Genomic DNA, 12,762 nt, shown 5'->3' with positions numbered 1-12,762 from the left:
AGGAGGCTAGGGAAGTGGAGAACATAAATGAATGATGTGGGGAAGGAATAAAGGCAGAAGGGAGTAAGATACAAGTAGGTGTTTGTAGTTAAATCTGTAATGGAAGATTCAACAGAATTAGACTGGCTGCAGGATAGCTCAGTATTATTGGCTCCTGAGTCTGTACAACTGTTCCAGCCTTCATGGATGTCCCATACTTATTTTACAGAAGGAATACCGTCTTTTGTGGCTAGTTATTTTTACTTTATGGAGTGCAATACCTCTTCCCTATGGCTTTGAGTTGACCTCAAGTCTTCATTGAATTTTTGCTAGATAGTTAGAAAGTACTTTTCTCCTTGCATCTTAACATCCAACCAATTCTCAAAATATCAGTCAGATACAAGCAATCATAGAGGTTCTGAGTCCCATACAGTGTTTCCTGCTCTTAGCCCCTTTTCAGCATTCCTCTCCTTTCTTATTTTTTCATTGAGCCCATTAGTGCTCTGAATGCTTTGTCAAGTTATAGAAAGAAAATAGATGTTTTTCCCTTTGGATTCTGAAGGCTTTGAAAATGCTTTTGGAATTCTTTCTTGGATTATTCTTCCTGTTTGTAATTCCACTGCTTAATGGATTGGTACATGAACTTTATTATGAAGTCTTGTAATATTTTTAGTAATATCTTAATTTTGCCAGAGTACATCAGTTTCTCTTGTAGATATGAAAGGCTTATCTTAGATCAAATTAGTCTATATTTTATGGAAATCAATGATATTTTTAGATGTTAAGAAAGAGTATTTGATATCTAAGCAGAACATTTAGTTCATAGATCACACCTTTAAACTAAGTTAAAATTCTTAATTTATCACAGTAGGATAGGAAACTCCCAGGTTGAAACAATTATATTTTCAACTGGACGTCAAATGCATATTAGTCTCTTGAAAACCACCCCAAACCACTTGTAACTTGACTAATGGTTCTCAAGTTCCATTTTTATTGCCTCTGACAGAGTGACACAGATTGCTTTGTAGATTTCTAAACTGTTTCTATTAGATATAACATTTATTTCCAATTTCAGGAGTTGCATGAGTGGTATAGTATCTTGAGGATCAATCTAAGTTTCTTTTTGTTCTTTCTGTACTTTTTATCATTTCATTAAGTTAAACTGTTATTCACAATTACTCTGTAGTGGCTATTTTGCTAGTTTCAGTAGGTAGGGGGGAAACCAGACTGGCATAGGTTTTACTCACCCAGAGCTTTAAAAAGCAAACAACTCAATTACAAGTGACTCCTATTTTAGCCTAATACATCATTGAGTGATTCCTTAAGAAAGTGAGATTCTAGTTGGGACTTCAGGAATAACGTTATCCATCATGAGTTGTGCTCATCTATTAGAAATAAAGACTCCACTAAAGAAATTAATTGGCCTAAATAAAGGAGAGTTTATTTTGCTTTTTGTATAAGGGAAGTTCACCTGTATTTTTTCAGCATTCCGATAGGTTTATAATTTTCATCCTTAGAGTTACTATATGACTGTTAAGATAGATATTGCAGCTATAGTCACTATGATTCTGTTCCAGATAAGACAAAGCAGGAAAAAATAAGGACCAATAGTCTCTAGATAAACCAGTTCTCTTTCAAATTTTCATAACGTTATGCCTTCGTAAGGTTGATTTGATCTTAGTTATATGATTATGCCTTCCTAGAAGGAAGTCTGGTTTTTTTTTTTTTTTTTTTTTTTTTTAGTGAACCACCTTGTCATCCCTAATGGAAGCGGGGTTCTGTTTCTAATGATAAAAGTAAATAAAGTTATTTTCTGGCAGCTTTTATTGCTGCTTCAGATGAGGGGAAGTTATTTAAGTGGGGATACTTATCAAAAATGTGTTTGATTTAAGGACAGTTTTATTTGTGTGTATGGGTGGGATTATATGCCATATGTATGCAAGTGCCTCTGGAGGCCAGAATGAGGTGTCAGGTTCCCTGGGGCAGGAGTTACAGTCACTTGTGAACCCACCTGACTTGGGAGCTGGGAGACAAATTCCAGTACTCTGGAAGACCAGTAAATGCCCATTGCCACTAGTCCATCTCTCCTGTGATTTCTTTATTGGGCAAATGAAGCCAAATTTAATGATACTTACCTCCTTCATAATTCTTGCAAAAATGTCTCCATTATACTTTACAGAAACTGACCCTGTTTTGGTTGTAGATTGTCTTGCCCATGGGCTGGTGCAGAATATGTTATGTAGGTGTGTAATGGTATAATCCACGAAGATTTTCTGATTAATATATCACTTGCTTATATGTTCGCTTCCTGTTGCTATGTAGATCTTGTAGTAGTTGGGACTTGCTTTATGTTTTTATTTCTGTTTTCCTATTTGAAAATCACTTTTAAAGACACAACACCCTGCTCTTGTAACGTAGTCTTGAACTATTTTAGTGCTGGAGTTTTATCTTTGATCATTAACATCTTTGAGAGAATGCACTCACAGTAAAGAACTAGTCGTGCTGTTGACCACTTTCACTGTGACTGGACACCTATAGAAATCCAGCAGAGCCTATCAGCTCCTCTGTTCTTCCAGGACTGTGAAACTTTTAGCAAAGCCTGACTTGGCATTTATTACTTTGGATAAGACCATGGATAGATTCTGTTGTTGAAACACATTGTTTGCCTTTATCTGAAAAGACAGCTGCTTTATTTCTCAAAGACAGTAGTAATTGCTCTACAGACTTTTACTGTTTGTATAAAACAACATATTCGATTTTTCTATTTAAATTACTTATTTATACATCACAACATAATTATTATTGTCTGTTATGCCTCCTACAACTTTGCAAGACTGATGTTTTGAAGACTTATTTATTATTTATTTATTTGTTGCCAGATGATTGGAAATTCTCTACTCAAAGCTCTGAAAACAAGTAACAGAATTGTTGTTACTATCTACATTTCAGAAGCTCTATGTATTCTTTCATTCTCCTCCTCCTATTTCTTTTCTTCCTTTTTTGTCTAAAACAACTATGTTATGAAGACTTCTGACACTATGATGTATGTTGTCTTCCAAACTTATGCACCCATTTTTTTCCTGATTTCTACGACATGAGGATAACTTCATTAGTAGAGGGGAGTACTTTACAAGTTTATCAGTCAACTTTAGTCCTGTATATGTTTGAATTAAAGCCACTTGCCTTGGGCTATAGAGATAACTCAGTGGTAAAAAGCAGTTGCTCAACTTACATAGGATCCACGTTCAGTTCCCAGGACATATATGTTACCTTAAAATCATTTGTAACATACGTTCCAGGGGATGCCCCACCCTCTTTTGGCCTCCTCAGATACCAGGCATGCATACAATTCACTTACATACATAGAAGGAGAACACTCAAAAAAAAGAAGTACATCCTTAAAAAATATACCTACCTTCATTCATCTGCATATGGCAATGTGTTTGAATCATCACAACTGTGTGTGGATTCTAGAATTTTACACTTTGCCTAGGTTTAGGCCAGTACTTTTAGACAAAGATGTAAGAAACTATCAAGTCACACACATGGTTTTTAGGTGAATCCTAGCAGGGAACTGGTAAATCATTGGGATGTTCAAGCAAGAGCCTGTGTCTGGCCTATTTGGGATGGGTCATACAAAACGGTTCCTCTCTAGTTTCACATCTCTGTCTAACACCCAGCTGATACCTATGCTGGTATTTTTTTCCTTTTTTAAAATTTATTTTCTTCTTTTTCTTATGCAATCTATCTTTATTGATATCAATAGGAGGTCTTATGGTGCTGTTCTCATGTTTAATATTACAGTGAATTTCTTTATTAAACTTAAGTTATGATTTGGAGTACATTTACTCTGTCACTATTTACCATGATTTGTCTTATATAGAAAGTGGGTGTAAATATTTTAAGCCAAGTTAGACTTTACTAGCAGAAATATCATGCTGTTTTGAAGAGAAACTGGATAAACAGAAATTCACTATCTGTAGTAAGCAACTAAAGAAATATAGGTATTTGATTTAAGTTCTAAGTGAGAAATTACTTATAAACGGACCTTTTAGATTCATGTTATTACTCACATAAGTGAGAACAGTGAATATAAATTCACATCATTAATCTAAGCAAATAGTGTATTAATATGCCTCATGTACAGCTGGGATGGACTTAACAAGCTTAGTTATTATGCTTAGAATGATTGAATCTTTGAGGGTGCTATGTTAGTCTATGTTTTTCTACCCAGGCAGGGACTCTTTTTCATTTATGTAGTTGGTAAGAGGAAAGTGAACATTGTTTTGGCAAAGATTCTTTGGAAAAATCTGATTTCCTACTTCTATTTTCCAAGATTCATAACATCTAGGAAGCATCTGTACCTGGCATTTTATTTTATTTTATTTGTTATTATAATTTATTATAATTATGCCCTTGCTTATATTTTCCCATTCCCACCCTCCCTCTCTCTTCTGCCCTATTCCCACCCTCCCTCTGTTTTCTGCCCTATTCCCAGCCCCTAGACCTGTGACCTGGGGTACCCTCCTCACCATCATATGACCACAACTTATCAGGTTGCATCCTTATAGCCTGCTTCCCCTTCCTCTGAGTACCCTCTTGGCCCCTCTCCAAGGGGAAGTGATCAAATCTCAAATCGGAGGGGGGGACGCCAGGGTTCATGTCAGAGACAGTCCCCTATTCCCCCCCACAATCATGGAGAATGAGCTGTCCATTGGCTAGATGTGAACAGGGAGTCTAGGTTTGCTTCATGCATGGTCCATCAGAGCCCCACACTGAGACCATCAAGGCCATCAGATCTGCACCCAGGAGGGGCTGCACAAATTGGCATTTTTATTTTTGTCAGTGTGCCAGGGATCTAGGCTTCCTCCTGCTGTTCATTTGAAATGATCTAGAATAGGGAGGAAACTACTTTATACTCTGACTTGAGGTTAGCACGTGAGTGGGATTCTCCTATTACATTGTGTTGAAAACAACTTCATCTGAAAATGTAAAGAGAGCTACTTCAGTAAACAAAAGAAAACAAATAAACAATAACAAAACCCTACAAGAAATGAAAGGTTAATGCTGATTTCATTGGGCAGAGTTCACTTTACAGTGGCTCACCACTGTTATACTCTGAACTTGTAATCCAGTAGCCTGTAGTATCAGGTAGGCTAGAATCTAAACATTTGATCTGCTCACATGTCCATGGCTTTAGTGATTAGAAGCCAAGGCTTTTCTATCTTTGTGCTTTGATTTCGGAACAAAAGAAATATAATTTCCATGGCTTTCTGAATTTTTTTTTCTGCTACCTTCTGGGGATACTTGTCTTGATGTATAGAAAAGAAAGTCAATTATTGAACTATGTTTATTTTCATTTCTTTATGATGTATCCCATCCTCCCAAACTGATATTAATTTCTTATAGAAGTTATTTGAAGTTACTAGTTATACCTTAAAAGTTGAGGTTTTCTTATTAGGAAAACTGAAGCTGTAAATTTGGTTGTACTATAACAATGCTAGGACCTCCCAAAGAAAGCACAGGATTTAAATAAAACTGACTTGGGTATATATAGCAACTCTTCCATTCATGTGTTTGGGGCTTACACAACTGTCTTCCTTGTATGTACAAGCATGTTTCCATTATTTTTATATCTTATGCCTTCCCAAGAATATCTGCATGTTGAAATGTGATAGAGTATTAGATGGTATCCCTTGGCACTTATAAGTAAGGGGCAGAGAAAGAAGTTCGACAATCCCTTCATTTATTCCCATGCATGGCTATTCATGCAGTCATTATGTAAAATTGTGCTGGCATTTGAAGAATTGTCCTATCTCTGTGGCAGGCACTTTTCTTGTTGGTGATGATGCTTATTTGTTATTTGCTTTCAAATATGCATAAGTCTGAGTGCTTTGTTCTTAAGCATTGCACTAGTTCAGGAAATATCCATATTAAAGATGTTCATAATGTTTTCATCCAGATTCACAGAAAGGGTTTTTTTTTTTTTCTCTAGTCAGATTTTAAATAGCTTAAATGAGGTCAAATACCCTGTTCATGGTTGTCTTCAAATATGGACTCAACATAGATAGTCTTTGCCATCTAGCTTATTCCAGTGACTTTTCTCTCATGTGCTATTTACTCTCATTTTAAAACAATTAAGGACACACACACACACACACACACACAGACACGCACACACACACGTGAGCAAAAGGCAGGTGTGTTATGTATAGACTCATTTCAGGCAAGCTCCATATATGTGGTACTAGTTTTTCTAGTCTTGGCTTATTTCACTCAGTGTAATACCCTTCAGTTTCATCTACTTATCTCAAATGATAGGATTTCATTTTTGTTTATGGCTATATAATTCTAGTAAGCATACATACCATGCTTTCTTTATCCACTCATCTTTTGATGGGCAACTGACCTGATTCTGTATCTTGGCTAATGCTCATATTAAAATAAAATATTTGGTTTTGCAGGGATCTTTATGGTTTCATTTTCTTTGAAGATATGTCCAGAAGTGAGAGGTAGATTTGGTAGTTTTTTCTGCTTTTAACTTATTTTTGAGAACCATTCTATTGTGTTGTCTCTAATAGCTATTGTAATTTGAATTCTTACTAGCTATATATATATATATTCCATTAGGAAGTAGGCCATTAATAAAATTGAAGATTAAACAAATAAGGAGAAATTGCTTGTTTGTGGCTACTTAAATGATCCCCAACATATAAGAGGGGAGTGTGTGTGTGCATGTGTGAGGCTTGTGAGTTCTATGAAAGGGAGGGTTCACAGTGTATTCCTTCTGATGGGAAATCTAGTCATAGAGATGTACAATGAAGTGATTGCTTGGGGGAATTGATGGTAAAAAAGAAATTATGTGTTAGGTTTTCGAGGAGAATGCACAGTCATCTAAATGGAAGGACCATGTATCACTCATGGGTAAGGTGGGAAAAGTAGTTGATAGTGTTCATAAAAATTATGGGCAAGTTTCTTTGCTAAAGTGAGCATTGCATTCCCTACACTGCTTCCACTGCTTTTCTGCTGAATGCAGTTTCAAACAGGTGTTGATAAAATTGCTGACTCTCCACACCTTAGCATTCAGGATAAACTCGAAACTAGTATTTTTTTTTCATTATAACTTTTTTCTCTTTAGGATTTTTGTTCTGTCAGCAGTGGGAACAGCAAGGACAAAAAAAAAAAAAAAAAAAAAAAAAAAAAAAAAAAGGAAAAGAAAGTAGTATTTAGAGGGAGATATAGATCTATAGCTTTTTAAAAATCCATTTTCACACTTGTCCCAAACAGTAATAAAGGACTAACCAAAGTGCCATTCGACAAAAGGGTCTGTGGATATGAGAGAGACCAGAACTGGGGACTTGCAATGATTCCTGGGAAAAGCTGATGAAATTGACCCCTTCCTTTTCTTCTTACAGACCAGAATGAAGGATTTCATTGCAGGGAAGAATGCCGGATTCTTGGCCACTCTGATAGATGCTGGATGCCCCGGAATCCCATGCCCACCCGCTCCAAGTCCCCTGAGCATGTGAGGAACATCATCGCTCTGTCCATTGAAGCTACTGCTGCTGATGTTGAGGCTTATGACGACTGCGGCTCCACCAAGCGGACTTTTGCAACCTTTGGAAAAGATGTCAGTAGCCACCCAGCTGAGGAGCGGCCCATCCTGAAAGGCAAGAGGACTGTTGATGTGACCATCTGCAGCCCCAAAGTCAACAGCGCTATCCGGGAGGCGGGTAATGGCTGTGAAGCTATTAGCCCAGTCACCTCCCCACTCCATCTTAAGAGCCCTCTGCCCACCAAGCCTTCCATGTCTTACACCGTCGCCCTGGCTCCTCCAGCTCATGATCTGGAGCACCATGCCAACAATGGCGCTTCTCGTCCTTCTGAAGCTGAGCCCCGTGGAGCCGACAGTGAGAAAGTCATGCATGAGGTCAACCCTATTCTGAAGGAAGGTCGAGACAAGGAATCTCCTGGTGTGAAGCGTCTGAAGGATATCGTTCTGTAAACCCGTTTGGGGAAGAAGAGAGAAAGAAACCACACTGGCTAGTGAAGATGTAGCAGCTGCTCATTTTAATTGCTCACCAATGGTTGGTTCTTGAGTGGCTGCATTGCAGAGCTTTCACTAAATGTATTGTGTATAAGTGACTGTCATTCTGTGACAATCCCTCTCGTTTCAACAGGCAGCAGGGGTGTTCAGTTGGAGCAAATTAGCTTTGGCTTGAGTTGTTCAAGGGGCCTTGATGTTGGGGAAACAGAGGCAAATTCAGTTGTGAAAAAGTATTATGTATTAAGTGTTTGAATTTATATATTTTTATATGTCAAAATGATAATATAAATTACCATTGTTTGTGAAGAATTACATTTAAAAAAAGCAAAAAGAAAAAAGGAAAAAAAAAAAGCTCTGGACACCTTTAATAAGCTCGCCACTGTTTTTTGTAGTGTAGACAAGTTATTGGTCATTTATTGTGTACTATTCATTGATTCAGTGATGTGAAATCGAGCCCCCAAAAGGTTGTGTCTGAAGCTCGAGTACTTTCCAATGCCACTACTTTGCTGTGGACGCCCCTGCTTTAAGAACCCTTTTGCTAGCTGTGCTGTTGTTGTATTTGATATTGCAAATTGCTATGTGTGTGGTGATGGCAAAAAGGCTTTTAAAGGTTGATGTTTTCTTTTCTTAAAAAAATAATAAAAATACAGATAAAAACAAAATGCAAACAATGAAGACAGCAAATGAATGAGCAACACCACACCTAGAGGTTGAGTACTTGGTGGATACTCACATTTTTTAATCCACATAGTGATTGCTCACCACCTTGCAGAGGATTTCTTCTGCCATTCCGTCTTCTGCCTGGGTCTGTGCTAGATCATTGTAGAAAGTCATTTTTGGATATGCTGCTATCTAATTTGCAGTTGTCAGAAATACTGTGCTGAAAATTTTATGAGATGCATTTTTTTTTTCTAATTTTCAGACCCTGAACAGGAAAGTTACTCCTGAAGTTATCAGTTCTCAGGCTGAGACATTCCCTGTCTCCAATCATCTAAAGCTCATGCAACATGACTGAGTCTATTTTGAGATCTAAATTACCATCTCTTTAGACACACACTTCCTGACTCAGTGTTTTCCCAATCGTGATTGGAATTAGATGGTAAAGTGCATCATGGGCTGGAATCGAGGGCTCCATAGTGCTCTTTATCTTAGGCTTATAAATAATGATAGAGTAAGCAGTATGAAGTGTACACATAGGAAAAGACAGGTAATAACATCACTAATCTAATTAATGTGCCTTCTAAACGGAGACACTCAGACACTTGAACTCGTCTTTTTATGACTAATACTTTTTTGATTAAAAATGTGAACAAGAAATTATTAAAACAAAACTCCTTTAGATTTAGCTAACTCTGCTGTAGGCTAGGAATATGCCTTTTAAAACAAACAAACTGCATTTTTTGTTGTCATTATTTTAACACTGCACAAACGTCCCAATTTTATCATATGTCTATTAATATTCACTAGCCAACATAGTATTCTTGCAGCCTAAGAGTTCATTATTTAAAATAAACTAAAGAAACATGTCATCTTTGCTCTACTTTTGTCTTAAATGAATTGCTTCTAAAGAAACACATTTTTGGTTATTCTCTCTCTTTTGTAATTCAAGAACACTTAGAAAGAATGGCTAGAAGTTAGATCGGTAGAATTCAAAAGAGAATTTATTTTCTTAAGTTTAGTAGATACAGTCAGCTCTTTGAAATGTTTTCATTATTTTTACCTGAGTTCCTAGCTTTATACATTACTAGGAATACTTTCTTTTGTGGGAGGTGGGAGGGCTTTAAGGGAGTGGGTGGGTAAGGCACTGGGCATGGGACTAGGTATTGGAGAAGATTTCTGCAAAAAAAAAAAAGACACCTATAATAAAGCTACAAATCCATCCTTATTTCATATTCTGTGCTGAATACTACCTCATGCAAACTATTGGTGTGGCTTCAAATTTCCCCCTGATATTAACACGGAGATCAATTATCCTTACATCTTCTTGCCTCATTTAATTTTCTCTCACATATTTTTCTCCTATTCTGGTTTATTTCATTTTAGTGTAGTAGATTATGAGTTATGTATTTATTCTTTCTTACAAATGACTAATTAGCACATTCAACTTTTTACAAGTGTCCTTTAAGTTAAGATGACTGCCTATGGAATTTAGACTGCTCTTCTTCATGGTCCATCTGAGATTATCTTGTTAGCTAGCGCCTCCAGGTCACTTTGTAGTCAGGTTTATTTCTTACTTTGCTCAGTGGGAACAGGGAGTGTGAAAGATTGTGGGAAATGGAAATTGCTGGAATGGAGAGAGGCCACTGCCAGCCAACTGAAAACAGGGTAGCAATGGCATTGATTATTACCTTTTTTTTTTCACATTTAAAAAAAAAGTAACTAAAATTCTTAAATTTTGTCCTCAGGACTTACTTTCAAGCTTTAGATTCATCCTTTTACCCTATCTAAAACATTGTTCTCAGTGGGCAGTCAGAGACTTTTTTTTTTTTTTGGTATTCAAACTATTTACTGAGTATGTTTAGAAAATTTTTCTCATTAAGGAAATATCTTTCCCCTCAAATTGTCTGGCAGAAGTGCATCCTAGGAGGGCTTTGTAGGCGGGTTCTACAGACAGGCTATGCTTGCAAATAGGACTTTTGTGAAGTATCTTAAATTTCCCATCAACTTGAGATTCTTTCCCTCCTCTTTTAACACTTGTTATGAAAAGCTACCAGGGCCAATGGGGCAAATATTTTTTTCCTGTTTTCTCTAGAAACATGTTACACATTTAAACATGTGGGAGCACTTTCAGTTCCCAAATCCTAGGGAGTTTTATTCCTTTATTCTGATGTCCCTTGGTTATGAAGTGTGACATGCTTACAAATTTCCTGGCCAAGTAAACTTCTTTATTCAGTGTAGGGAATCTAGTTTGCATTGATTGATTGCTTTCTTCCAAACATAGGAACATGCTATTCAATAAGAAATACAGAGACGTGATCCATAGTGCCCTGTGGAAACTTTTCTTTTCCCTATGCCGAATAATAAATGAACCTGTTCTGAATGAAACTTAAGATTTCATTGATTCTCTGAAGCCAGTAGAAAAAGTGAGGGTCTATCATGATACTGAATAGATAGTGGGCTATGGAATCCAGTAAGTTCCTGCAGAACAGTGGTTCTCATAATACTGTCTCAAAGCAACATCACTTAGGAATTTGTTAGAAAGGACAATTCTCTATTCCTGCCTACAATGATTGTAGAAGAAACACTGAGGATCTGGCCCAGAAATCCATATGAGTCAGAGGCCCACTAGAGTTCTGGGCTTGACAAAGCACAGGTTGGTAGAGCCTAATCCTTAGAGTTTTTATTCGGTTGCTTTGGGGTAGGATCTCTTTTCCTATATATTAATGCGTAGGTGATACTGAGGAGACAGTGTTTCCGAGGAAAGTTGCCCCATAGGACTAGCTGCATCTAAGGTGGCCATTTATACATATTTGTTGACATGGTGAGCATGTGATGACTAATGAAAGATGTAACTCTGAACTCTGAAAATGGAATCTATCCAGAGTACCTTCCAGATCCTGTCATCTCAGCATATGGGTATTAGAGGGGAATTCAGATGATTTTTTTCCTCTACACATACCATATCACTGAAAAGCAAACATAAGTGGTCCACTTGAAGTAGCAAAGACAAGGGGCAGTTTGGGGAGAGGCTGGGATGGCAGGGATAGCTCCTTTTGGGCATCCAAGGTGGAGAAAGGATTACTACTGTACATAATCCATTTTGTGGGGATCATTTTGATGTCAAATGTTCCCCCAAGGCACTCTCGACAAGTCTGGTCCACTTGGCTCTTTTCACAGGGTAATAAGACCCTTCTGACTTTGACAAACTGGCATAAATGAGCTGAAGAAGTCCATTGTATACAGTCCTAGTGTTTGCCTTCTTGGTAAAATTACATTTTAAGGATGTCATTTCATGAGTCAAATTGTATCTGCTGACACTAAAGTGTATTGAGATGTTGTTCTTTAGTTTAAGTATGTATCAAAGTAATATTCAAAGGGGATGTATGGGGGTGGGACTGGGACTGGGTGGCTTTATATTGATAATGAAATATTCCAGAGCAAAACACATTGTCCTAATGAAGTTGTTGCAGCTCTCTTTGTTTTCTTGTGAAGCTGGAATTGGCCCGTGGGTCACTTGTTGTGCAAAAGTGAATTAATTTCAAATAGGATTCACATTGCTTTTGTAAAACCAAGAAAATTAACCACCTTGTCTGAAGTATACGTTGTAAGGCGCTTTTGGTAAAGAACAGCCCAGAAACACCTGACCTTGATTGGAAAGCATTGTAGGTCATTAGGGAAGTCTGATGCTGCTGACTGTTGCTCCAGCTGTGTTGGCAATTAAAGATGACCTTGTTACTAACTGAATGTTGCCGTCAACCTTAGCAAACAAATCGGCTAACACCTTTATAGCACTGGTTAAGTAGATATTTACTGGCACTGGTTGGCATTCAGCTGAGGAGGACTAAGATACAGACTAATGACCAAGAGCCAGACTAGGTCTAGCTAGAAATTCAGCAACAAATACCTCCTTGTGCTATTTGAATGCTAAGGTATTAGTTGCAAAAGGCTTACGCCTTCGCTCCTCTAGTGAGGGGAATGAGCCTGATGACACTATTACTGTTTACCTGTCAAACCAGGGTGGCAATTTAGAAGGATGCAAGTACAGTATGTCTCATTAAGCAGTCTCTGTTGCTGAT

General features: G+C 37.4%; 1 protein-coding gene across 4 annotated transcripts in view; it reads left to right on the top strand.

The window, feature by feature from the left end:
- Pcdh19 (protocadherin 19) overlaps nucleotides 1–8,557 on the top strand; it is a 101,020-nt gene extending 92,463 nt beyond the window's left edge. For all 4 annotated transcript variants that reach the window (XM_051142580.1, XM_051142578.1, XM_051142577.1 and 1 more), the window contains one exon: nucleotides 7,395–8,557. In XM_051142580.1, coding sequence (XP_050998537.1) covers nucleotides 7,395–7,984 — 590 coding nt within the window. In that variant the 3' untranslated portion in view covers nucleotides 7,985–8,557. The remainder of the gene's footprint in view (nucleotides 1–7,394) is intronic.
- The last annotated feature ends 4,205 nt before the right edge of the window (nucleotides 8,558–12,762 follow it).

This window comes from Acomys russatus, chromosome X (genome assembly GCF_903995435.1).
Source record: "Acomys russatus chromosome X, mAcoRus1.1, whole genome shotgun sequence".
In the NCBI taxonomy this organism is placed as follows: Eukaryota; Metazoa; Chordata; class Mammalia; order Rodentia; family Muridae; genus Acomys; species Acomys russatus.
The sequence above is the reverse complement of the archived record's forward strand: the minus strand, read 5'-3'. Positions and strand labels throughout refer to the sequence as shown.